Raw genomic sequence first — 25,128 nt, forward strand, 5'->3', positions numbered from 1 at the left:
TGTGACTATTTCAACATTTGATCATCTGTATTTTTCCGTGCAAATAGAAAGAAAGATAATAAATAGAATTCTTGCTGCTATATCCCGTAGTCGATAAACTCGCTTGGTTTACCGAAAGTAACAGATTAGAATATAACGCGAAAAATTAAATGCTAGATATAATTAAAAATTAATTAAACTATACTTCTCCAATGATATTATTATATTCCACAATATAAGAAAAAAATCTTCCAAACATGAATATGTTTAATCTCTTTGCTGTAAATCCTATACGCGAAACAGAAATAAAATTGTCGACAAAAGTTCTTGTGTAAAGAATTTCTTGTAGAGAATGATTTCTTTCAAGGGAATTTTAAGAAAACGTAAATAGGTTGATTATTCGTCAACAAATAAATTTTTTAGGTCTAAACAGGGTTGGGTAAGTTAATATATATTTTTTAACTAAATTAAATTAAAGTTAATGGATCATAAAATTAATTTAGTTAAGTTCAAAGTTGCGTAAATAAAAAACTAACTCAGTTAAAGTTACGTTAAAATTAATTTAACTCAAGTTAAAGTAAGAGTTAATTTTAAGCTTTATTTATTATATATTAAATTAAAAAGCATAGATTTATTTAAGTCAGATTACCAACATAATTATAGTATTGACCATGAAGTATATTTTAAATTAAGTTATAATGTTAATTATATGAGATAACAAAAAAATATTGTTTTCATACAGGAATGTATTTTTATTTTGTAATTTTTTTCTTTCGCCCAGATAAAATTTTTAATTTAGGAAAAAAGTTAATAAGTTAAAGTTTATACATTTCAAAAATAACTAGTTAAAGTAAAAAATTAAATCACTTAAAATCAACTAAATTAAATTAAAAGTTATTAACTTTTTAACTTTATTAACTTTCAACTTTTTAACTAGTTACTACCCTGGGTCTAAATCTAGATCAAAAATTGATATTGAGAAATTCGAGTCTACTGCGCTCTATTGTAAGCTTAAAATGCTTGTTTTTTTTTATCTCCGATTAGCTGTTTACCATCTCTCAATCTTTAAATATAGAGTTTGGATTCCTGTAAGCGGCGAATGCCGTGACTCACGGTCTTCATAATAGTGTATGTCTCCTTCGTCTCGTTGTACAATTTGTTCGTAAAAATTCATAATTGCCGAATAATTGCGAACGACAAGCAATGTCCATATGGCATCCAGATGGCATTTCGAATTAAATGTCAGGTATACAAAAAAAATTCGAAGAAAGATCCGGACAAAAGCGCGGAGAGAGGCAACGAGAGGAGCGACGCGGAGCGTCCCTCAATGAGTTCGAGTGCGTTTTAACAGGTGGCGGCACATCGTTTCTGTTGTTGAATAAAATAATCGGCTACTACGCGACGTCGAGATACGCCCGAGTCTCTTAATCGTTGGCGCCAGTCCACGAAATAATATTACGCTGCGTTACAATCCCATGCTAACGACAGCGATACCAGTAATGTTTGATTGTACCTCACATGATCGTCAAACTCAGCTTTATATCTTCCTTTTTATTATTTTTTTTTTTTTTTTAAACGTATGCGCGAAATAACAGCATTGAAATTGGGTAAATCGAGCACTTAATCCAATTGCAACACTTGATTTAATTAACAGCGGTAAAACTTTTTCACGGTTTGTAATTCAATGAGGGGAATTTTATATTCAACACTGTATTTATATGTATATTGAAAATAATATTACGCATAAAGAAAAAATTACGAGATGCCGTAAGATAAATAAATCGATAATGTTTCTCTGATGAAGCTGTAAACAAATGTTTTCCTGGTCAAGCATGTATGTTTGGCTGCCTTGTGATAAACAATTTCACAGTATTTTGACGTCAATTTACGTTTTAGTAATATGCGAGACGTTTAAAAAATCGTATAATTTCTTTAAACTACAAACTAAATGTAGGAACCTGATTTATAACTATTAAGTAATATTGTAGCTTATCACACACTTAGTTTTAACAATATAATTATATATATTTAGTAATATTTGCACAGTAATTACACATTATTTATGCGGTATTAAAAGTATTTCCTTATGACCATGAAAAATTTACTTCTTTAATTTTCTCCAGCCAAAAGGATGAAATGCCTAAAATGCCTTTCTTAGTAATTCTCCAACAATTTGTTACCTGCAGTTTGGGAAAACCATTGTATGAATGACAAGGTTACTTTATTCACTGTATGGAATACACACTCAAAAAAAAAAATCTTGCAACTTCAACGAAAATTATATGTGTGTAAAAATTAGCTGAGGTAGATAAATAATTAACAAATACCGTGATATGTATATGTATTGCATTTAATTAATTTGACTGACAGAAGCAGAATTTATAAATTCTGTACGTGACAGGCAAAATTCTAGCAGATGCAAAAATTAGCAATACATTTTGGTTGTGACACCAAGAAAATCTATCTATATCAGCAAAAAATTTTTTGGGGCGCATAGAATCAAATATCAGTAGATATAAAAGATATAAGAGGATAAGCGATAATGAAAGAGATAAAAAAACAACCTTCTTTCAAAAGAAAACATTTTTGCTGTTTTTTTCTAAGGCCGGTCTTCATTCATAATTAGGTCTTATTAGATTTAAGATCGTCTTAAGTATTTTCTTAAAATATCATCAATCAATTACAAACCCGTATTAGCATCTTGAGACATTACTTAAGATAATCTTAAATATAAGACCCGACCATGTATACCGGCATAAGAGATAGAAAGTATTCAAAAAGTCCAGGTCACAAGTTTACAACCGCTGTCAATAAAATGTATTATATGAAAAGAAAGGAACAAAATGAAGAACGTGCTCTAGATAATTAAAAAATGAAAGAGGATTTCCAATTCACATATGATATTTTAGGCTGTAAATATGAAAAATCCTTTGCGTTCTTACAATGAGACAATATGGTACAGAAAGACATGACAACGTGATATATAAACAAAATAAAGAAAAATGAACTATAGACAGCAACTAACGGATTGTATTGGCCGATATAAGACGAGAATAGTGATCATGTAACTTTTTTCATAAGGTGGAAATGTTAAAAGTGAAAATTTTCACCAAAGTAGTTTAAAGTTAATAGAAAAAAATTTCACTTTTCTCGTTTCAGTATGAGAAAAAAAGTTTCATGATACTCTGGATTATTCCATAATTCTAATATAGAAACAAGAACTCTTTCGCACAAAAAGAAGAATTAGTCAGTAATATCAAATTAATATGTAATTGTTTCATATATATAAAATACATAATATACTAATAAAAATATATATATACTAATATAATAAAAAAATTGTTTTCAATTAAAAAAACAAATTTTGTCAGAAAGATAGAAGTTAAATTTAAGAGTAAAATTCTAAAGATCTTTCCGAGTACCAATACAATCCTAATAAAAATTCACATAATTTTTAAGGATAAAAATAAATTTTTGAAAACTTCCTGAAAATTTTCGCGGTCTTTTCCCGTTACACACTCTGCTTTGCCAGACCTAGCGAACGTGAGGAAAAGTGATTTTTGGCGAGGGGACAGCAGTTTTGACAGATCGTGCCTAATTTCTAGAAATCTGATTATGTTTACATGTCGCTGTACGGTTAAATATAGAGAGAGCCTATTTATTTAGCAGCGGGTAGCCACGCGCGCATGTTCTCGATCGCAACACGTCGTCGAAAGAAAGAAAAAGAAAGAGAGAGAGAGAGAGAGAGAGAGAGAGAGAGAGAGAGAGAGAGAGAGAGAGAGAGAGAGAGAGAGAGAGAGAAAGAGAGAGAGAGAGGAACAAAGATCGGCGCAAGAGTCCCCCTTTTTTTCTTCGTCCTCTTCTTTTTCAGATTTTCAAGACACGAGAGAGAAAGAGGCGAAGCCAGCGCAAAAACTTGGTTTTAATTTTACGTCGCGCGCGCGTGTCAAACGCGCGGCTGCTATTCGCGTTCGAAACGCATCTATAGGTGACACGCGCGCCAGCACTCGGTATCCTTTCTTCCAAGAGAAAGAGAGAGAGCGAGAGAGAGAGAGAGAGAGATCACCCTGCGGCCGCTATCAAAGTACAAAACGCTACGGCGGCGCGTGTCAAACGCGCGACGATTGCGTAACGCGGCGTATTCGGCGGACAGCGGCGTCGATGACATTGGGAAATGACGGGGATCCCCCGGTGTATCGTCCAGCGTGAGATATCGAGGCGTGACGCAAGGAGCAAACCGCAAATGAAACACACAAAACACACATTCGCGCGGCACGTTGCGGATTTCGGGGCCGCGAGTTTCTTTTTTTTTTTCCGCTTCGCTCGATGAATGGGATCGCTCCCGCGTGCCTCGCGGGAGCATAGCGCGAATTGACAGAGTGCGGAGAGGCAAATAGGTGGACGTACCAAATATCAACTCGTGGGTGACCGTCTGCTCCGTGCTGCTCCGTGGCATGTCGAAGGCAGGCGGGGGTGGCGGTGGAGGTGGCGGCTGCATGGCGTTCTCCATACCCGCTCCCCTTCCGTCCTGCCCCCCCTCCCCTCTCGCTGACACTCACGTTCCTCGCTCTCCCTGCTGTCTCCCTGCCCCGTCCTCTTCCCTCGCCGCGCCGCGGCACTTGTCACCGTTATCGTCCGTTCCCGCTGGACGCGTCACGAATCGGACGAGCGAACCTCACGGATCCGCGCGGCTAACGCGATACGACGCCCATATCCGCGTCGGATAGAAACGTCTCTGACGCGCTACGCGGACCCACACCACACGTGTGTCCGTTCCGCGCGGCTCTACGTGTACACATGCGCGCGCGCCACCGTGTATATGTATACACGCGCGCGCGTGGTACGTGCGGAATATACGCGATAATATACTACGGCGTAGTGAGAACACACTCCAGAGCTTCTGCGCGTGCAGAAAGTGCAGCCTGAGCGCACCGGCGCCCCGTCCGCCGCAGCTCGTCGCACACGGGTACCGCACCGCAACGCACCCGCGGTAAAGTCCCACGGTTAAGCGCCACCGCTGTCGTCGTCGTCGTCGTCGCCGCCGCCGCCGTCGTTGCCGCTATCCGCGCGGCCCTTTTTTCTACATGGCCACCCGCGATTCGCGCCGCGCCCGAATGCCGCGGACGGACGACCCGCACACAGCCGTGTCGTCGGACCCGTGCACGTTTTCGCTACTGCCGCGCTCGGCGCCTCTCGGCGCAGCCGCGCCGCTCTCGCCGACCGCGACCGCTCGCTCAGGCCCGTCGCGAGAGCCTCCTCGAATTCGGCGAATTCGGAGCCCGCGGCATGCGGAACGCGAGCAAGCGATAAACCGCGCGCCTATCGCATTACGTTACCGTTATACCCTTCCGACGGGGAGCGCCGTTGGAAATTTCGCGTTAAATTTTAGCATGCGTCGCGTGCCCCAAATGGAACATTGAAATTTCTGCGTTAATTTAACACAGGACGAACATGTTAGGAATTAGAAAAAGAGAAAATATTAACAAGGTGAAAGATTAACAAGGAAATGTAACGCTCTGACACAAATTAAAAACAAAGTGTAGAAATGTACTTCTTCGGTAAAATTAACATATATGTTTACACACGTACACTTTATTCGATAATCTTAGCATTCGTGTTTTAAAACTACATTCTTTTTATACTATTTGCTTATTTACCCATAAATTGTGTTATTTTAACATTAAGAAACATCGAATGCCAATTTAATTTGAAATATTCAAATGACATAACGTTAAATTGACACTTTTGAATATGTTAATATTTCAAAATCAACCAGTCTTAACTTAAATACAAAATGTCCTCTATTGTATGTACAATAGTCGAGAGATGACGTTGCTATCCAATCTCGGCGAACGTTAACGTCGTCTCCGACGATACGTCCAATCGAAATCGCCGCTCGAGCCCAGGCTAAAAGGAGCGAGATTGCGAGGAGTCCACTCCAATTGTCGCTGTTGTAACATTTGATACGCGTTTCGTATGACGACCGATGAGACAGGCAACTGCTCCGCCATACTTGATGTCAAAATACGACGAGATGAAAGATAAAAGAAAGATACATGTAGTAATGTAGTTACATTACTACATGTAGCGCCGTGTAAATTAGACCGTGATTTTACCGAATTTTTGAAAGTCAATCCTCTCACTGGCGCTTGCGCCCGAGTTGCTTGGCACGGCCCTGCTCCCGAGGATTTCGTGTGACTTCTTATCACGCCGCTTTTTGTGCGTTGCTTCTTTTTTTATCTCATACGAAGCAACTCCGAAGTGTCGAACGCAGCTCTCTGATATTATTTGCTTGAATCATGAAAAGACTACGCCGGAACAACTGCGATTCTGTTAATTCTCGGAGGAGGGCATTGTATACTGCGTTCTCGTTAATTCTATGTATCGATTTTTCCTTATTGATAATCAAGGTCAGCACGCGGCGCGTTGCATCGCGTTCCGATCGTAAAACCGGAGAGAAAACGAGAAAACAACGCTGTCAGATTGGTACACGAGTGAAGGAATTTATTAATTAATTATTTACACAAAAGTAAAGGGAAGGAAAGGGATGTGATAATCTTTTAAAATGTATTTTCTTCGTCAACAGGATTATAAGATATTATTCTGTCTCGAGTCAATTTACTTGTGACAATAATTTCCTGCTGAAAAGTATAAAAATTTTATTTAAATGTTTTATCATGAAAGAATTTATAGGAGAAAATTTTTCAAATTTTCCTGTTCTTTTCTTAAAGATGTTACGTGTCACATTTTAAATATTACCAAAAATTTGAAGTTTTACAGATTGTTCTATTATTTGAATATCTCTGTCAATTTTGTACATAATGATTATTTTTATTAAAAAATTTAGATATTTTATTTTTTGTTTATTCTTGATTGTTAAATCGCGTTTTATATAATGGTTATTTGCAAATTTGATAGAGAAATAGCATTATAAATTAAATTTTGTAAGTATATTAATAAAATGCTAATAAATATTCGTGCAAAAGCTTATTTGGATCCACTTACTCGTTTAAAGGTTATTCATTTAAAACTGTAGCAAAATAGGGTCATTGTCGCTGCATAAATTATAAATCAAATTTTTCATTGTTTTTTTTTTCTTTGCCTCTGGTTTCAGAACTAAAATTCGGATATTCACAATTTTGTATCGCTGATTTAAAAAAAAAAAAAATTTTTTAAGTCTGTAGTTTTAAGTTTTTATAACTTTTAGCTGGTATTGTCCAGAATATCAAAAACATCCTTAATATAAATATCGATCCGTGGTTGAACAAAGTTATGCGATAAATGGAGCAAGAGTATAAAGCTTTTAGAAGCCGATGAAACCTATTACTCGCCGATTTCACTTATATTCTCGCCGTGTTTGGTAAATGAAGTAAAAGAGACGCTTTTGAAATCTAAATAAAACGTGATTTTTTAGATTTAAGTGATTTCCAATTATCAACAAACAGAAATAACAGAATGAACCCGATTTACGGTCTAACTAATCAATACAATCAGCAGACTCAGAAGTTTAGCTTCGAAGTTTAGCAGAGTGACACAAACGTCGCTGACAATGTTGCTGCTAAATTCGAATATGCATCCCGTATTATTCGACCGTATCATTCTCTTCGGTCATTTGACTACCGAGTCATATTACAAAACGTAAAACAAATAGCAAAAAGAAAAATATATATGAAGAAATGTGTAAAATAAAGAAATGAGATCTGGAACAGGATAGAATTTTGTCGCTTGCTTTCTCATTACAGTGTAATAAATTTTGCCACATGTAGAATACACTGGACGCAATCGTTAATCTTTATTTAAAGGGATAATTTTGGTTTTTCGTGCGGTTTTTATATTAATTTTTATTACGTATGATCGTTCTGCATAAAGAATATTTCCCGTGAAACCCAAGTCCGCGGAAATCTATGAAATACTAGTTTGTTATTATTATTAAAAACTCCTAAATAATTTGTAAGATCCTACTAATTAGGTAAAAAAAAAACTGTCAGCCCGAACTCATTCGTCACTCACATGTAAATGACGTGGCATTAACAAATCTATTTTTTAGTATAAGAGCTTAGACTTGAAATTTGATGCATTTTTTTCTAATAACTTTTTATAAATCTAAACGTATAAGAAAAATACTAGTTTACTGTTGCCATGATTTAATGATGAGAAAAAAACACGTTCTGAATATCTCCTAAAAATTTTGAGTCCACACTCGAATTAAAACGAGATGAGTTATCATATATAGCAACATAATATTAATAAATATTATTTTTTAAAACGCGTTTAAAATTTTACAAACAGTTTATACGTTAATAAAAATTTTTATATTAGGTCTCTTATCTCTAGTGCTCTCTTTCTGCTCTTTCTTTTAATGTTAATGTTTTTCAATGTGTTAATTACAAAATATAAAAAAAATAATTGATTTTCTTTAACTTAAAAATGAAAATATCCTCTTAAAAAGAAAAATGCTAGCCTGCTGAAAATATATCACCCTATAGGATGTAAGACATATTACTCGAAGGAAGAATTCATCGTTTTGAAGATCCCTTATAAACACATGAGAAGTTTATCCCTTTAGATTTCTGAATTTCTGTTAGGCGCAAACAAGATATCGAAAGTAAACGAGAGGCATGCAAGCTCCCCCGCCCCCGTTGGCCAGTAATTTCATAACAAAGCTACGATAAATGTTTCGTAACAACGTCGACCGTTCAAAGTAGCACCATAAATGTGATAGTGCTCTCTCGTTTAGTCTTCGATCTATTTACATTATTTACAATAAAACGTGTAAATAAGTGTAAGTGCAATCGTCGGATCGTATATAAATCTCTTGAGTGTCAATCAAGAAAACTAGTATTACGAAAGTGCATATTAATTGTTTACAATCCTACAATGTTCGCAGTAGGGAAATACCAATCATGATTACTCGACAAATATTTAATTATCGAAGAATAGAGGGTAAAAAAAGGAAGATATACTCCTCCCATTTTCCTTGCTCCGTGAATTCGCGCATGAAATGCATACAATCACGTTTTTAAAGTGACGGGGAACGTCTGATAAATCGCGTTTTATCATTTGATTTTATCTGGTCACATGACTTCAGTACGATCGTTTCATTCGACCAGTATATCAGTAGCAAGTCGGTCCTCGTCGCGCGTAGAGATGTTCGCTGAATATCTATTACCCTTCACGATCAAGTATTTCTATCACTTAATCATTGTCGTCGTCTCGTTAGTTTTGTTTAAAAAATTCTTTGGACCACCAGCCAAGAGAAAAGTGACGGTGCAAAGTGGGACACATGCATTCTCGGCATCCAACGAATCCACGGATCCGAGTGAAAGTAATGTCACAGCGGATACTTCTACACGACAGACGTTAAGTGGAATATGATTGTCGATCTAATATGCTTCATTTTGAAAAAAAAAAAACGGCAAAAATATATCAGAATTCAAGTATTTTTGCTTCAAATTTTAATATCATTTTAAAATGTTATTCTTATTTTATTCTTATTTTATTAAATTTTATTTTATCTTAGTGATAAACTATAAAAATTCGCGTATCAAGTAGCAAAAGTACAACTAATGGTAATTATAATTAATTAATTTAGTGGCTACAAGGTAGTTAAGAAAATAATAAGAATAAAGTATTAATGAGCTTAGTAAAATGTTAAGTTTTATTAAGTTAATCGTCCTTAGAAATTATAAATTTCAAAGTAGTCAAAACGACTTTGTGATCATATTAAATTTATAACGGTACATTTTCTTAACTTCTCTTTCTGTAACTTCTGTTTATCATGTCAATATGTAAACAATTATGTAAACTAATCGATTTACTTCCCTCCCTCCTTCATTCTTAAAAAAAAAATATATATATATATATTTATCTTACAACCATCTGTTTTCGCTTTTATAAATCAAAGATTCCTCTCTCTGAAATCTTTCTTTCATGTTATTCCAAAATAATTGTATCTTGTCTGAAACGAACAATATCCGTTTTTATTTATAACTTATTTTCATAAATTCATACATATAAGAATATATAACCTTAATCAAAAGCATTAGGAAGACATTATATTTTTTTTAATATTCTAAAATTGAAAAGAACTTTTTTTAAACATAGAAATTAAAATAATAAAATCAGAAAAATGCTCCAAGAAATAAAATTTTAAATAATATATGAAGGGGCTATGACAGCCACGCAAAATCTTAGTATTCAATTTTTTAGATATAAAAATTCAAATGAACATTTCTTGATTCTAGAATTCTCGATTTCAGTCTCAGTCTTGTTTTACGCAATGTTTAATTCACAATAGTGATATAAAATGTATATGTATAAATTAAATATTGCGTAATATTTAATTCACAATAGAGATGAATACATTGCTTAATATAAATTCAATTTACAATTGAAGTATAAAAATGTATAATTTAACCAGGTCAATTAATCGCTGTCGCTCGCAGATATAATAACCAATGCACTAAATTGAATTTTAATAGTACCATCATATTTTAAAATGTAAATTAAAATGTAAATTATCCTTTGTTTCAAGAGCTTTTAAAGTTGCGCACAATGTTGATAATCAATGGGGAACAATACAGATTTTATTTGTAAAAATTACAAATAAAAATATAATATTTCAAATTAAAATATTTCAATAAAATAAATTGTTTCGTATTACCTTCCAGAAGTGAATGAAGATTCATCCGATGTGGAGCCTGCTTTACCACGTGATCTTAAGCATGTACCGTATCACTACGTTCGGAAATCCGAAAAGGAATTATTATCTCGTGCGTCAGAATTTTATCGGATAAGTGCGGCGAGGCGGACCTTAAGATATTTCAGTGCGGATCCCGTACCGAAAGAAGTTATCCGTGAAATTATAAGGGCCGCAGGTACTTCAGTTGACATTTCAAATAAAATTTCTTCCGAAATTCAAGTTTGCGATTGAAAAATTGAAATCCAATGTTTCAGACTTTTCAAGATGCAAACAGAAATATTACAAACTTACAAATAAAAGTAAAAAAAGAGGGAAAGAAAAATAATCAATTAGATAATTTCATCCGCTAATCATATCGTTAATTAATTATCAAGAAGATACCTTTTAGCATATTAAGATTAAAATTTAGTACCGTTGGCAATGATTCGAGAATACAATAAGTGCTTAAAATAAGTTTATTCAAAATGATGATGTTTTAAGATACCTAAGTTCGCAACTCGTTCCTTTCAAGTTACATCTACTCTTCTTTATGTTTATTTAGGTACTGCTCCCAGCGGCGCACACACGGAGCCATGGACCTTTGTTGCAATAACAGATCCGACTACGAAATCGCAAATTAGAGATATCGTGGAGCACGAGGAAGAAATCAATTACAAAAAAAGGATGGGCGTAAAATGGACGACTGATTTGTCCCCATTAAAGACTAATTGGATAAAAGAATACCTCACCACGGCGCCGTACTTGATACTTGTATTCAAGCAAACTTACGGCTTTTTACCAAATGGACGGAAAAAGATTCATTATTATCACGAAATGAGCGTTTCTATCGCGTGTGGAATTCTCATTACCGCTATACAGGTGATTTTAATATTTTCCTGCGACAAACATCACGAAGTATCTCAAAACAAATCTTTTGTTCCAAAGAATCTTTTACAATTCTCTTTCACAAAAAATTCAGTATATAAATTTCTTTATTAAAGTCGGTTGTTCCAATTTCTTGGTAAACTTACCTGTCAGATAAACATGTGTCTATCTTCACTTTTTTCTTATATAAATAAAGACACGTGTTTACCTGATAGATAAGTTTACAAGAAGTTGAAACAACCGGCCCTAAGAGAAAAACAAGTATTAATCCGAATTGATTTTCGATCACTAAACAAATTTAAAAAATTTTAAAATTCTTCGTAATGAAGGTTTGCTTCGTGAACTTTGTGATATTTCTCTTGCGTAATGATTGAGTTTATATTAAATTTAATTAATTGCATATCACTTTTAAATATAGTACGCCGGATTAGTGACCCTTACATCTACGCCATTAAACTGTGGACCGGCTATACGTAATCTCCTTGGACGTCCATCCAACGAGAAACTAGTGTTACTCCTACCGGTCGGTTATCCAGCCGAAGACGCCACTGTACCCGATTTACAGCGAAAAGATCTGTCCGAGATCTTGGTCGAAATTGATTAACGAAAGTATAAAACGCGATTGATTTACACCTTACCGTACTCATTTGATACGCTAAAAGAAGATCAAAAGAATTTCAAAAGTTTTATTTACATGGAAAAAATTGAGTATGGGAATATTTGAAATAAATAGTCCAAGTATTTATGTTAATGCTATTTTTATGAAAAATGTTATATTTTTCGGATTACTAACTTTTCTTTAATATTTTACATTACATTTTGTATAGGTAATAATTATTTACTCTATAATCGTAGAACGTAGTGCCCCTTGGCTTAAAAAACATCGCTGCCAATATTACAAAGTAATCGTAATAGTCGAAAAAGAAAAGCTAATCCCTGAAATATAGCACCTGTTCGTGAGTCATGTTGTTTGTCATATTTCTTTCTCCTGCAGAAAGAGACCATTAAAAAAGTATACAATGGCACGCAATAAGACTGCTCTAAACTTAATACGATCCGATTTGTATAAACTAATGTTTATTTTCAAATTTGCATACATAATGTTAAAAATAAGCGATATAAAATATAAATCCATTGTTCTAATCAAAAAGAAGAACTTAAGAGTTGATAGAAGTTTGTGTTTAACAATAGCACAATTAGGCGGTCGTAAAATCAAATTAGAAAAAAAAAGTTTTACATTAATCAAATGAATACCAAATATCACCCACAGCGCCGTCTTAAATTAAGTACATTTAATATATAAAATATAAAAATACTGAGCTATAAATGACGAAGAACATGTAGAATATAATTTTCCTCCAGTACTGCAAGTCTGTATATGACAGCTATGTCGACGCTACTAATAGCTATGTGTAAAAGCTTTTAGTATCATGATACATACAGAGAAACAGATAATATTCTATTTATCACTATTCATGGAACAAATACTATTAATATCATGATCTAGAATTATGAATTCTTTCGTTTTCCGTATTTCCTTTTTTCCTATAAGAATCCGGCACGAGCCGAGTCAGTAGCGAGGAGCTAAGAGTCAGCGATAAAAACTCGAGATCGCCAAATTTTCGATTAAATTTAAGCAACTGTAAAAGTTCTGAATGTAACCGAATTTCAAATATCATTGACCAAGAGTAGAATAGAGTCTAGAACTAGGAGAGTATTGTCCTATTTAGCGATCTTTTAATTAAATATCTTCGTTCGTTTCGTTAGTAATATCGCTGTAAATTAATATATATATATATATATGTATAATATATATATTATAATATATATTATATAAAATATTGTAATACATATAATATATAATATATACAATATATATATATACAGATTATACATGATATATAATTTGTTATATATATTATATACGTCAGTTTCTAAAATGAGCAAAAAATACACTTTGTTCAGTACGAATGTAAAATCTAACATCGTCGGTAAATCGAACTCCGTCTTTGCTTTTAAAATTAGTAATCTCTTTGTTCGTTCCGTTCACGGAACCTTGCTAACAGTTGGGTTGCGACATCTTGCTTTATACATCTATTCGTAGAAGCTACCTCAAGTTAAATTATAAATACGTGTTTCCTTACATCCTTATCTCGTTGAGATCACCAGTGCCTGAGATATCTAATGTAATATACTATATAAACGTATCCTCCTAATGTATTATTATTATTATAATTATTATTATTATCATCTTTAACATTAACATAATTTAACGGAGGGGGATTGATGATCAATACAAATTTCGTAATAAATAGTAATCGATGAAGTTGCTTTCCAGCTTTTCCTTTCTTCCACTTGAACAAATTTGCCGGTGTATATGCCGTATAATACTATTATGAGTGAGCCCGTGAATACTCTCCTAATTCTCCTAATAAGATGATCCGCTACATCGCTATAGCGATGGATAGCTTAGTGACTTATCTATGAAAGTGGACTTAATCACGGCGATGAAATTCGGCTATGCATAGGCGGCAAGACCAGGAGCCCTCGGGAGGTGACGCAAGAGGCGGAGCCAGGCAATACATGTGGTAGCCACGATCACAATCGTCACAGAACAGCAACTGATCCTATTTCAGTTCGCCAAACCGTTAATATCAGATCGTATGTAAAGCGCATAATGCTACTACATTTATTTTCACCGGTTTTCGTAAATTCCAACGTAAATTCCAATAAATCATTCGGAACCACGTTTTTCGCGAATCAGCAAATAAACGTCACTTACTTACGAGGCGATATTATTTAAAAATGAGATTAATCGATAATATAAAAAAAAATTATCCGATAATCTGATTCTCTTGAAATATAAAAGCGAGATTAAATATCGTGCCGTTTGTTCTATTATCATCTACGGGACGATGGTAAAAGTCGTTGCTTACGAGAGCCTGCGAAAATGATTGCGAAATGAATATATACTTACATCGTTGTCCGAGGTGCCGCAAATAGAGCAACATTTGCATTCGATACACTGCCACCTGTACTTGCGAACAGAAACGATCATGTTTGCAGTGAATTGCAAACAAGTTGGATGCCCTATAACAAGAACGTACGCACGTCAAGGAACACGTATTTGGGACGGAACGAGGAATCTTTCGTGGGATGCGAGTAGAAAGGTGCCAGGACAGTTATCTTGTGCCGAAGAACAGTGAACTCCAAGCTATTGTTCATTTTTATTATGTTAAATATTATTTTTCCACAAAAATTATTTACTTTTTCAATGCTTTCTCATCGTAAATCGAATTTTCAGAAAGAAACAGCATTTGGCAAAATTTGGTCCACAAAAGTACGACTCTAGATGTCTTTCACCTTTCCTCAGCACTAAAAACGTCCGGAATAATGATACGCCGTTATGTTTTTCCGCACAGAATATTTTATTTCATGATATCTGTAATTTCTTTTTTTTTTTTTGATGTTGCATTTTGAACATACTGTTATTATTTGGAATAATAGGTGGTAAGTAATAGCAGGGCGTACCTTGGAATAGTTCACGTTCTTTCTTGCGCAGCACAATATAAACGTCGCAGATGCACACTCTCCCTCGCTCCTTTCCTCTCTTTTTTTTTTCTCTCGCTCTTTCACTCTCTCTCTCTCTCTCTCTCTTTCATTGTCATACATACAACACGCAACTCATATAACGTATCACATTTTTTATATATATTATATATATATGAAGAACATATATATATATTTATATATAACTAGTGTGACTTAAATACTATTATTTATAAGCCTCATTGGGTATTGCTTAATTAAAACTGCCTAATAACAAATCTTCAATTTTATATATAACAAGGAGGAACTATATATCTGCATGCTTCCATTGTTTTTATACCATGTGAGTTTTTCTTACGACAATCTAAGGATAATATAATATCAATTTATACAAGAAACTAAAACGTATAGTACCCTCTCTAGCCTGCCGTATTAGCTATACCATGTTAAATAATATAGAATATCCTACGTTGTATCATATGTTATATGTAAAGAAGCTGTAACACATCTTTGTCGATAGCCTTCTATACTCGAGTTACATAATATATGTATATTAGAAAGTACTCTGTAACATGAAGCTCTACGATTAAAGAAGACGGCTGTAAATTATCTCCAAATCTTTCAGAAGTCGAATATAAAAAGAACCGCGCGTACGCACACGTCCACGCGTGTGGCAGGAAGTAAAAAACGTTGTACGACTTGTGTGTGGCGTATAAGTGTATAGAGAGTATAAGCGACATGTAAAACTGCGACCTATGTATAATCGGCAAAAAGTATACAAAATAATTCGAGTCTAGTCGCAGGTAGTAGTTTCAACACGCCCAGTTTATCTCGGCGTTTCTCTATGCCTGAAAAACTCATAAGGTATTACATTAATTTCATTACACGATCTTCTTGTTATCCCTAATCAAATGATATTTGTACGAGTATCAAAGCTTGTACAAAACTAAGCTATGTCAAATTCCTACAAGAAGATATTAGTCACAACGTTTATGTGTGACGCATCTCATTAGAAAGGTACCTAACTAAAAAAGAAAAAAAAAAGAAAAAAAATACTGGTAGTAAAAAGAACTTTTACCATTCTGTAAATGTATTATCCCATATCTTCGCCTCGCTTGTTAAATATGTAATAAATATATTGCGCGTCATACAAATAACAGTGACATAGCAAGGGGGCGGTTATACATTAAATCGGAAAAGCTAATGCCCACAACTAAACGTAATTAAGAGCGGCAGCTACAATGGAATGTGAGACACATTTTAAAAAATTAACGAGCAGTTCTGATTAAACAAGAACGCGCGCGATCGCGTTTTTTTCCCCTTTCTTAATCCTCACAACAAAATCCTCAATACATCACAACAAAATTTGAATACATCACCGCGAAAGCATCGAGCGCTCTGTTACATATGTCAATTAAAATTCACGTTAAATAAATTCTCTACTTCACAGTATCATCTCACACGTAGCGCTCCTCGTGAAAAACATCAATATAAAAACATCAATCATAACTTCGCTATAAAATGTGAGGCCTCTCGAGTAATAACTTGTCTAAAAAATAACGAAGATTGTCTGAGAAACAAATTGTTACTCAAAGTATACACAGCTTTGCTAGTCAACGAAAAATTTTTACACGGCACACACGACACGACTATGTAAAACGCATCTTACGTTGCAGCGAACGTCCCTCTCTCATTTCTACGAATCCCCGATTCGCACTCTCAAGAGTGAATCGGGAATTATGTTTATACATATGTATTTTTCGATTATAAAAAATAAATATCATGAACACATAAACGAGTCGTTAAACAAGTTCCAATTGAAAATTAACGTAATAAAAATGAAAATTATCGTAAAAGATGAAACATCATTCCCACGGTTGCATTACTCAAATCTTTTATTCAAAATTCTTTCAGAGTCGCGGAAGGTACGGAGATCCCTAGAAAAAATTGCACTCTCTCCTCTTTCGTTTATTCCTCTTTCTGCGCTGCGCTCTTTCTAGCTCTCACATCATCTAAAACCTCGTAATCTCCAACAAACGCAAAGCCACCAAAATATGTACAAGCGTTCGGAAAACGTAGAAATATTTAAATGTGACGCGATCAACATCTCTCGTTATCTTACAATAAATACGTTGCTTTCATTAAAACGATTCTCATGATTGTGCTGGATATATAAAGTATATATATTTTCATATATATATATATATTGCATCTAAAATTCTTCTAAACCTGTCGGTGCGTTTCTCACGTCGTGCACCTCCTCCTCTCTCTTTTGATTTCTAACACAATAACGAAAATATCGGGATACACTGTCAAACAGAAGACAAACACATCCTCCTCAATATGTGCTCTGGTGGTACTGTGCAACAGGAATTTCAACAAATTTTCGTTATAATTCTGCACAAAAAGCAAACGATCCGTATCAATATTTACTACCAATGTCCAATCACGCATACATACACACGACAAAAATTTCAACTTCTCTCACCGATGAAGACTCCTTTTCTTTAGCTTTGTGCTTTTTTTCCCCCAGTAATACAATAATTTATACCGCGTTATACCGATTCGAGTATCTTAGAACTAATCATTGAGATACCATAAATCACAGCAAATTCACGTAGTAAAGGAATTCCTGAAAATTCCTATTACTCAGATGCGACAAGTTGCACCATTGACAAAACGATGTATTTTGTATTCCTCATCTTGACTAGTGTATGTAAAGCTCGTAACCGTTTGATCTACACTGTGCAGATAATCGAATGCGCTTCTCCCTTAATTTATTGCACCCAGTTTGCATTGTTGTTTTTTCTACTACCCTTGGCGGCAGTGACAAAACGCAGTCACACAACTCTGTAACCCTATACAACTCAAAAAGTTATCCCCGTTACCTCGGTAAAACCTAAGGCATATTGAAGAACGTGATCTGCAAAAGCCGGATATACGTATATACGTAACTTCTACGCACTTTCAACGGCTACGCGTACAAATACGATTAACGCATTAACGAATAGGCAAAAAAGAGAGATTAATACAAATGTAACAGATAATTCTAAACATCTTTCTCTCGATTGCGCGTCTAACAATTATAGATACGTTTGGAGTATACGAATGGAGAACAGCGAAATCCTCTTTGCGTAAGGAAGGATACGTACGCTTGCTTGCTTGCTTGTTTGCTTGCTTGCTCGTAAAATTAACGAATTACTTAACGTCTTTCACGATATTAACAGCTGAAACATGGAAGTATAAACGATTATATATAGCATAAACACGTATATATATATACCCAATATTCTCCCAATCTCTCCTCAATATAACGCTACCGATTAAACGACATCGCTAAATAATCTCTAAGTCATATATATCCTGTAAATAAGTTGCTGGTCGCCTTGCACATTCGCGTGTGTCGCGAGGAAGCGTACGCAAGATATTGCAACAGACTGATTCCTCCTTTTCTTTTATTTTTTTTTTTGAGTTGTATTTGGCTATGCATGCACAGAACGCAGTGCGCGAGTAGGCTCGCAAAGAGACGTAGAAAACAAAACCGCCGTAGAAATGTACGACTCTCATCGCCGAATCCGGAATATAATTGATTTCTCAAAGAATACACGTGGCTACGTGATTATCATCGTGGTCGTCGTGGTCGTCGTGGTCACGGTCGCCGTCATCGTCGTCGTCGTCGTCGTCGTCGTCATCGTCGTCGTCGTCGTCGTTGTCGTCGCACGCCGGCGACAGTGCGAGTTAATTGTGATTCGCTCGCCGGGTGTACTTGCGCTTGATCTTTTCCTCTGGCTTACCTGAGCGGCCGCAGTCGCTGCACGACACCAGTTCCTCGGAACCGCCGGTCTTCTTGTTCTGCTGCGCGTCACCCAGGCAGAAGTCGCAGTACGGAGACGGCTGCGCCGCGGACGACTTGCCGCCGGCCTTCTTCTCCGCGGTCGGTCCACCGGGGGTGGGCGGGCCGCCGGTCGTACCCGCGCTTTCCGCGGACGGCAGCGAGGAGACGGCGGTGCCGCCGGGCGAAGACGCCGCCGGTAGGTGATCTTCTTTAGTCGCCGGGACAGTGGGCGACGCCGGGGCGACGGGCGTCTGCACGGTCGACTGCAGCTGCTGCTGCTGTTGCTGCTGCGACTGCTGCGGCTGCGACACCGTTCCCGCAGCGGGTGCAACGGTAGGCGTCGCCGGGGAAGGACTTGAGGTATTCGAGGAGGTAGCGTTCTGACGACCCCGACGTGTACCACCTGATCACAAACCGATCAACATACCCAGTTGCGCTTTGCCGTCACAAGCTCATGACCATGCACACCGGCTTTTATATAATAGACAATAGACAAATTCATATTCGACTCTCGCTCATCCTTTCTCTCTCTCTCTTTCTTGCTTTCTCGTTTTCTCTCTCTTTCTCTCTTTTTTATCCGTTCATAATTGATTCGGTTATGTCGAAGTGTATCTGCTAGGGCCAGAAATATTCAATTGGAATTCAAAGCTGATGCAAGTTTCATTCAAATATATACAGTCCTCTAAATCTACTATCATATCTCACAATAAAAGAGACAAAATACAAATCGAAAGAACAGTGTAACGATATATGAATGAACGAATCAATTATTTATCAGATATTAATCAAATGAAAGATAAAGCATTGAAGAAACTGAGTTACAATCTGCAGATATTGTGTCAATTTTAACTTGAGAATCTCAATTGTTATTAATATAATTATAATGTAAAAGGTCGGAATGTAGCAGAGGAAATCAACTCGAAAATAATGTCGACCAAAATGATTATAATCTGGAACACTTTGTATAATTTTAAACTAATTGCTGTACATTCGTTTATATTGACACACGTACGTGATGTGCACATAAGTAGTCATAATTGCCCTTTTTTTTTCCTTCGTATAACGGAATCAATTATTCAAAACTTCACAAGACTCAACTGACTGTTACAACAAAGAAAAACAAATCTGATTATATGTAAGTATAACAAAGTGCATATGTCAATCAGTACATTCCATCACCAGCAGCAAAATCCAAGATATAACGACGAGATATATATCGATTCCAAGTACAGACAGATACAAACAAACGGCTTTTTCAAACATATTGGAACTACAAGTAAATTCAATGATACCTATTTGATGTTTCAACGAAGCCTCAACATTCATTAATAGGAATACAATCGAAGCCAAAATCGCTCTAGGAGTAATACAAGCGTCAAAATAGCAAAGAAAAGAAGAGGCTTTGATACTTGTTAGACTAAATTCGTAAATAAAAAAAAAATAAAACTATAATCATGCCGAAAAGGGATACAAAAAGAGCTACTAATATAAGACAAAAAGAAGAGAATGAAAAAGAAACACGCATACACACATACAAAACGCTCAAATGTCGCGACGTGTTGTAATCGAGCCTGAAAATACCAACCTATAGGACTCGATGATTTTTTTCTTCTCTCTTATATATATTATATAAAAAATATACTATTGTTCGAAAACATGCTACTGCAAAATACATGCAGTACAAATAATTATCGCTTTCTTATTCAGTAAAACATTCCCATTTTTACATGTAAAATATATCCTATATATGTATAAGATACAAATATTTAATCATAAAATGCAAAATAAAATCGCTTATATCATACTGACTCGAATATCATTTATATCTGTATGATATATAAACGGTTTGACACATAATAATAGGTAATAATCGCAAAAAAGTATAAATTCCATATATATATACATACACATTTCAAAATACAAATTTAAACATTAGAAGAAATATCACGATATCTTATTTGCAATGCATGCACACATTTGCAGTACATGTAAAAATATATATATATATATATTAAATTGTTATATATTAGGATAAAATTCTCGGATAAGTTGCATGACCGGGACAAGATTGAAGATAATGGCAAATGGGGGAGGAGGCGGCGGGAAGGGAGAGGCAGAGGCTGAATCGGCAGGGTTCACGCGGGCTTAAAGGAAAGTGAGAAAACTGAGCTGATTTTGGCTCCAACCTGGCTGGTTCGAAGCAGCGGTGTCTGCAACGCTCCTAGGTTCAACTTCGGCAGGACTGGGACTTAGTTCCTTAGCAGGATCACCGGAGGAAGTAGAGTGGGAATGACCGTAATGGTAGACCAGACCGGGTCTGGTCTTATACCGTGCGCTGCATACTGCAAAAGTGCAAATACTGTTTTCCCGCAATCCATCCAATGCAACGTCCAATGATAAGACAGATCTTCCGTTTAATGGACGATCAAGGGAGGTAGATACGGGACAGTAAAGCTGACAGGGCGGGGTCAGGGATAGCATTTGCACACCTTCCGCACCAGTACACATCCCTATCCACCTACGATTCTATATGTGGACAAGCAGTGAAGGAGTTCCAGCCCAAGAAGCAAAACTAATACGATGCAAGGCTTGATGCTTGTACTCCTACAGAATGAGCTCGCTACAGTGTGAGCCAGTACATTCTTGCTCTGTTATTATTGCAGGTAGAGCTAGTCCGAAGATATTTGGGCCAGTGACATTAGCTCGATTGTTAACAAGTAAATTTCAATTGCTCCGTTAAAATTATGTCTGTGTCTAACACGAGCTTTGTATAACCAGACCAAATGTCTTTAGATTATCTGCTAGTCTAACAGGAGTGGTTTCAAGAAGTAAACAGATTGCAGGCACATTCGAGTTAATTCATAGACTTTGTGTTTGGAAAAGTTTGACCAAATTAGTAATGACTATTATACTCCTTCCAGATAATATCGAGATTGTTCAAAGAGTTACTTTAATTTTCTTTTTTCTATCTTTTTCTTTTGTTCTTTTTTTGCTTATGCTAAATACACTCGAATCTCATAAATTTGTGCATAATGAGTATATAAATGAGCTGTTTCTTTTTATTAAAAAAAAAAAAGAGGGAGAGAGATTATAAATTAATTCTGACATGTTGATTTAAAATTCCAAAATTTTACTGTAAAATTGTAAATGTAACGTAATGATTGTAAAACATCAATTAAAATTCTTTTAATTTTGATTGGCATAATAGTATGTTAGTAATTTATTTACTTATTTTTCAAGTAAAATATAGTTAGAAGTTAAATGACAAGATATTAGTTTAACTAGATTGCGATATTTTCGAACTTAATGCAACAATAAAACCATTATAAAACTATTTGTACAAAATATTTTAATTATATCCAACCTTTATATATTTTTAATCAGGTTAGTAGAAAAATGTAAAGAAATATTTAAGAACATAGATATAAGAATAAAAAGCGTATACTATTTATGCACAAAGTTTTGGATATTTGGAACATACGACTAGTCTCTGCCTTGCACTCAGAATCATACCATGACTGTCCATATATATAATATATACTCAAGTAAAGAACAAAATAAAATAATAAAGTGGATTTTTCGCGCGATAAAATTCTTATATTAAAATCTGTTATTTTTATATTACTTAATTTTTGTCTGTTAGTTTTGCTATTTAAATAAACTTTAAATAAACTGGCTAATATATTAATCTCTCTGAACAAACAATATATTAAAATCGTGATAATGAGAAAAGACTAGAAAGCACCTTCCCGCATTATATAGTTTGTTACATATCTGAATCACCATTGCTTGGATCATTAAGATTATTCAATTGTATATTATCATATGTTTTAACTGAATATTTAACAATTTATTTCAAAGTTTCAACATATTTTATATATTATTATCAAGTTGTAATATTTATTGATATGAATATAGATAATGAAAATTAACAACTTTTTAAATTTATACGTTTGTAACGTATTAGAAATAACAAGCGTCAAAACGATAATAGTGATAATATTTATAATAAACTAATAATAGGAAGAATGATCATTTATAGTTGTATCTATGATTAAACTTACGGTCACAAACGAATGGTTTATCAGTGTCAACAGAGTCGTAGTTGGTCTTTTTACGTCCACGGCCACCACCCTGAATAAAATAAAATCATATTATTAAAATCACGTTTATAGATCATTTAAAAAATTCATGTAAAAAGCGACTTCTATAAATGTAATGTATCCTTATAAGTTGAAAAAATATGTATATCAATTTTTATTTTATACTTAATATTTTGAATATTAGATGTCATTAAATGGACGTTTTATATTTAAAATATCAATTATCTTTACTGAATGTATTTGTTCTCTGTTCTTGTATTACTTACTTTTGTACGTTTTCCACCAGGAGTATCTGTAGAAGGTGGATGACTACGAGCAGGATGATGACCACCTCCCCGAGTTTTTCTGCGTTTCCGTTTACTGCTGTAACTCTCCTCATAATCGTAGTCACTATCAGGATCAGGTTCTTCATAAGCATCCATGTCTAACATGTCTTGTTCATCATAATACCAAGCGTCTTTGCTGTGCTCGTCTAAAAACATTTTTTTATATAAAAGGTCCAAAATGGATGTTTAAATAAAATAATTTTAATACCAATAGAAAAAGCTTTATATAATTTAATAGTCGATTTTTGTATACCTTTAAGTGCCACTGAATCTTTGCTGTCATCATTTACATGTGTAATAGTTTCCACACCTTCTGTTCCATCCTCTATATCTCCCCTTGGTCGTTTTGGATGTAGGTAATGCATTAAATATTGCCGGCGTTTCTTTCGCCATCGTTTACTTGGATAGGTATAAATCTGACCGTGTAATAAGCCTGGTAATCTTTCTCTTGAGGACATAAAAAGGGCGGAGTGATTTTGTGCGACACCTATGATTTCAAACAAGCTCTTACACTCATAAGCTCTTACACTCAATTTAGAAAAATATTAATAAATTCTTACAGTAATCTTAATTATAATTAATATATTGCAATTAATATAATTATATTAATTGTAATTTATTAGTACTAATTAATGCAAATTAAATTAACAAATTTTTATTTTAAACAAAGTCATTGTATTGCTTTAAGTTAATTTTATTAACTAATTAAATATAAGAAAAGTGCTTGTCAACTTGATATTAAAAAAAAAATATTACTTTAAATAAGTTTTTACAGAGAATAAAGCCATTATATCGATTATTTGATACATTTTTTTTTAGAAAAATATTTATATACGATGTTTACGAGCCAACTGATAAATCAATGATCAATAATGTATTATTAATTGGTCAACTATTTAATTCGATAAACCTTATAAAAATTGGGGCGATCAATCGAATCTCACCTGTCTGCGAGTCGAGGAAGGGCATGCGGAGACGTCGTTCCCGGCACAGTCGGCTATTGTAATTGGAGGAATTCTCAATGGCTTCTCGGTAAGCCGTATCGTTGAGGAAGCTGTAGCGAAGCGGATCGATAATTATCTCTCCCCGACAAACCCGTATAGAACAATACGAGACTCGATAATACATACCTCTCGATCTTGCTCAGATTGCTCTCGTTCACCACCTGTATTATTCCGCTGTTACCGTGAGCCATAGCTGGGGAGATCGCCACCGTCGTCATTTTCGGACAGTCCCGTCGTCCAGTCCCGTCCCCTCGCTCGCTCGCTAGCGCGCGTCGTCGTGCTGCTGCTACGTGCGTTCCTCGCGTGACGCCGCTCCACTCCACTCGGTGCCGCTCCGGAGCTCCGGTTTCTTCCCGGAAGTGGCACCGCGCTGGTCAAACGTCGCACCGCGCGGTACACGTTTTCCCTCGATAATAATGCGAGGAACGTCAGCGATAAACATTACAGGCATAATAAATAAAATTCATTACCGCGGAATAAACAGTATATCGATGAATCGATGAAAAACACTTTTGCGTTTTATTGACTTCACTTGAGCAGTATCAGTGAGGGTGTATTCGAAGCGTGCGCATCTTATTTGAATATTTATGACTATATATATCGTGCCGTCATAAAAAGTCAATAGTCTTGCTTGTCATGTTATAAAGTTCTCTTTCGCAATCAGCGAAATCAAATTCAAGAATCTTCAGAGGTTTTACAAGTTGTAGTCTTATAGCACAAAACGAGCAATTAGGTTTAAATATTTCACAAATTAAGAATTGGGAAG

General features: G+C 35.1%; 3 protein-coding genes across 7 annotated transcripts in view; 1 reads left to right on the forward strand and 2 right to left on the reverse strand.

Moving 5' to 3' along the window:
• The window catches only part of LOC105829350 (ribosomal protein S6 kinase alpha-5), a 41,047-nt gene extending 34,347 nt beyond the window's left edge, over positions 1-6,700 (reverse strand). The window contains exons 1-2 of one of the 2 annotated variants that reach the window (XM_036284685.1): positions 6,096-6,700; positions 4,387-5,991 (exon numbers count right to left, since the gene is read on the reverse strand). In XM_036284685.1, coding sequence (XP_036140578.1) covers positions 4,387-4,489 — 103 coding nt within the window. In that variant the 5' untranslated portion in view covers positions 4,490-5,991; positions 6,096-6,700. Of the gene's footprint in view, positions 1-4,386 lie in introns of both variants that reach the window. The other variant, XM_036284684.1, reaches the window with a different exon arrangement.
• Positions 6,701-6,839: 139 nt separating this feature from the next.
• LOC105832974 (iodotyrosine deiodinase 1) lies at positions 6,840-12,875 on the forward strand. Of its 2 annotated transcripts, none has more exons than XM_012674335.3 (4): positions 6,840-9,304; positions 10,650-10,856; positions 11,223-11,539; positions 11,964-12,875. In XM_012674335.3, the coding sequence occupies exons 1-4, from the start codon at positions 9,058-9,060 to the stop codon at positions 12,147-12,149; spliced, it is 957 nt and encodes a 318-aa protein (XP_012529789.1). In that variant the 5' UTR covers positions 6,840-9,057; the 3' UTR covers positions 12,150-12,875. The 2 variants fall into 2 exon arrangements, with proteins under 2 accessions (XP_012529789.1, XP_012529791.1); XM_012674337.3 differs by having other exon boundaries at positions 9,121-9,338.
• LOC105832973 (zinc finger protein ubi-d4 A) lies at positions 12,322-24,706 on the reverse strand. Of its 3 annotated transcripts, XM_012674332.3 has the most exons (9): positions 24,489-24,706; positions 24,303-24,412; positions 23,612-23,845; positions 23,299-23,504; positions 22,994-23,063; positions 21,116-21,271; positions 18,889-19,332; positions 14,523-14,635; positions 12,322-14,172 (listed from the first exon to the last, which is right to left on the reverse strand). In XM_012674332.3, the coding sequence occupies exons 1-9, from the start codon at positions 24,578-24,580 to the stop codon at positions 14,041-14,043; spliced, it is 1,557 nt and encodes a 518-aa protein (XP_012529786.1). In that variant the 5' UTR covers positions 24,581-24,706; the 3' UTR covers positions 12,322-14,040. The 3 variants fall into 3 exon arrangements, with proteins under 3 accessions (XP_012529786.1, XP_012529787.1, XP_012529788.1); XM_012674333.3 differs by lacking the exon at positions 21,116-21,271 and having other exon boundaries at positions 24,489-24,705; XM_012674334.3 differs by lacking the exons at positions 12,322-14,172; positions 14,523-14,635 and adding an exon at positions 14,953-18,321 and having other exon boundaries at positions 24,489-24,704.
• Between the last annotated feature and the right edge of the window lie 422 nt (positions 24,707-25,128).

This window comes from Monomorium pharaonis, chromosome 3 (genome assembly GCF_013373865.1).
Source record: "Monomorium pharaonis isolate MP-MQ-018 chromosome 3, ASM1337386v2, whole genome shotgun sequence".
Taxonomy (NCBI): Eukaryota; Metazoa; Arthropoda; class Insecta; order Hymenoptera; family Formicidae; genus Monomorium; species Monomorium pharaonis.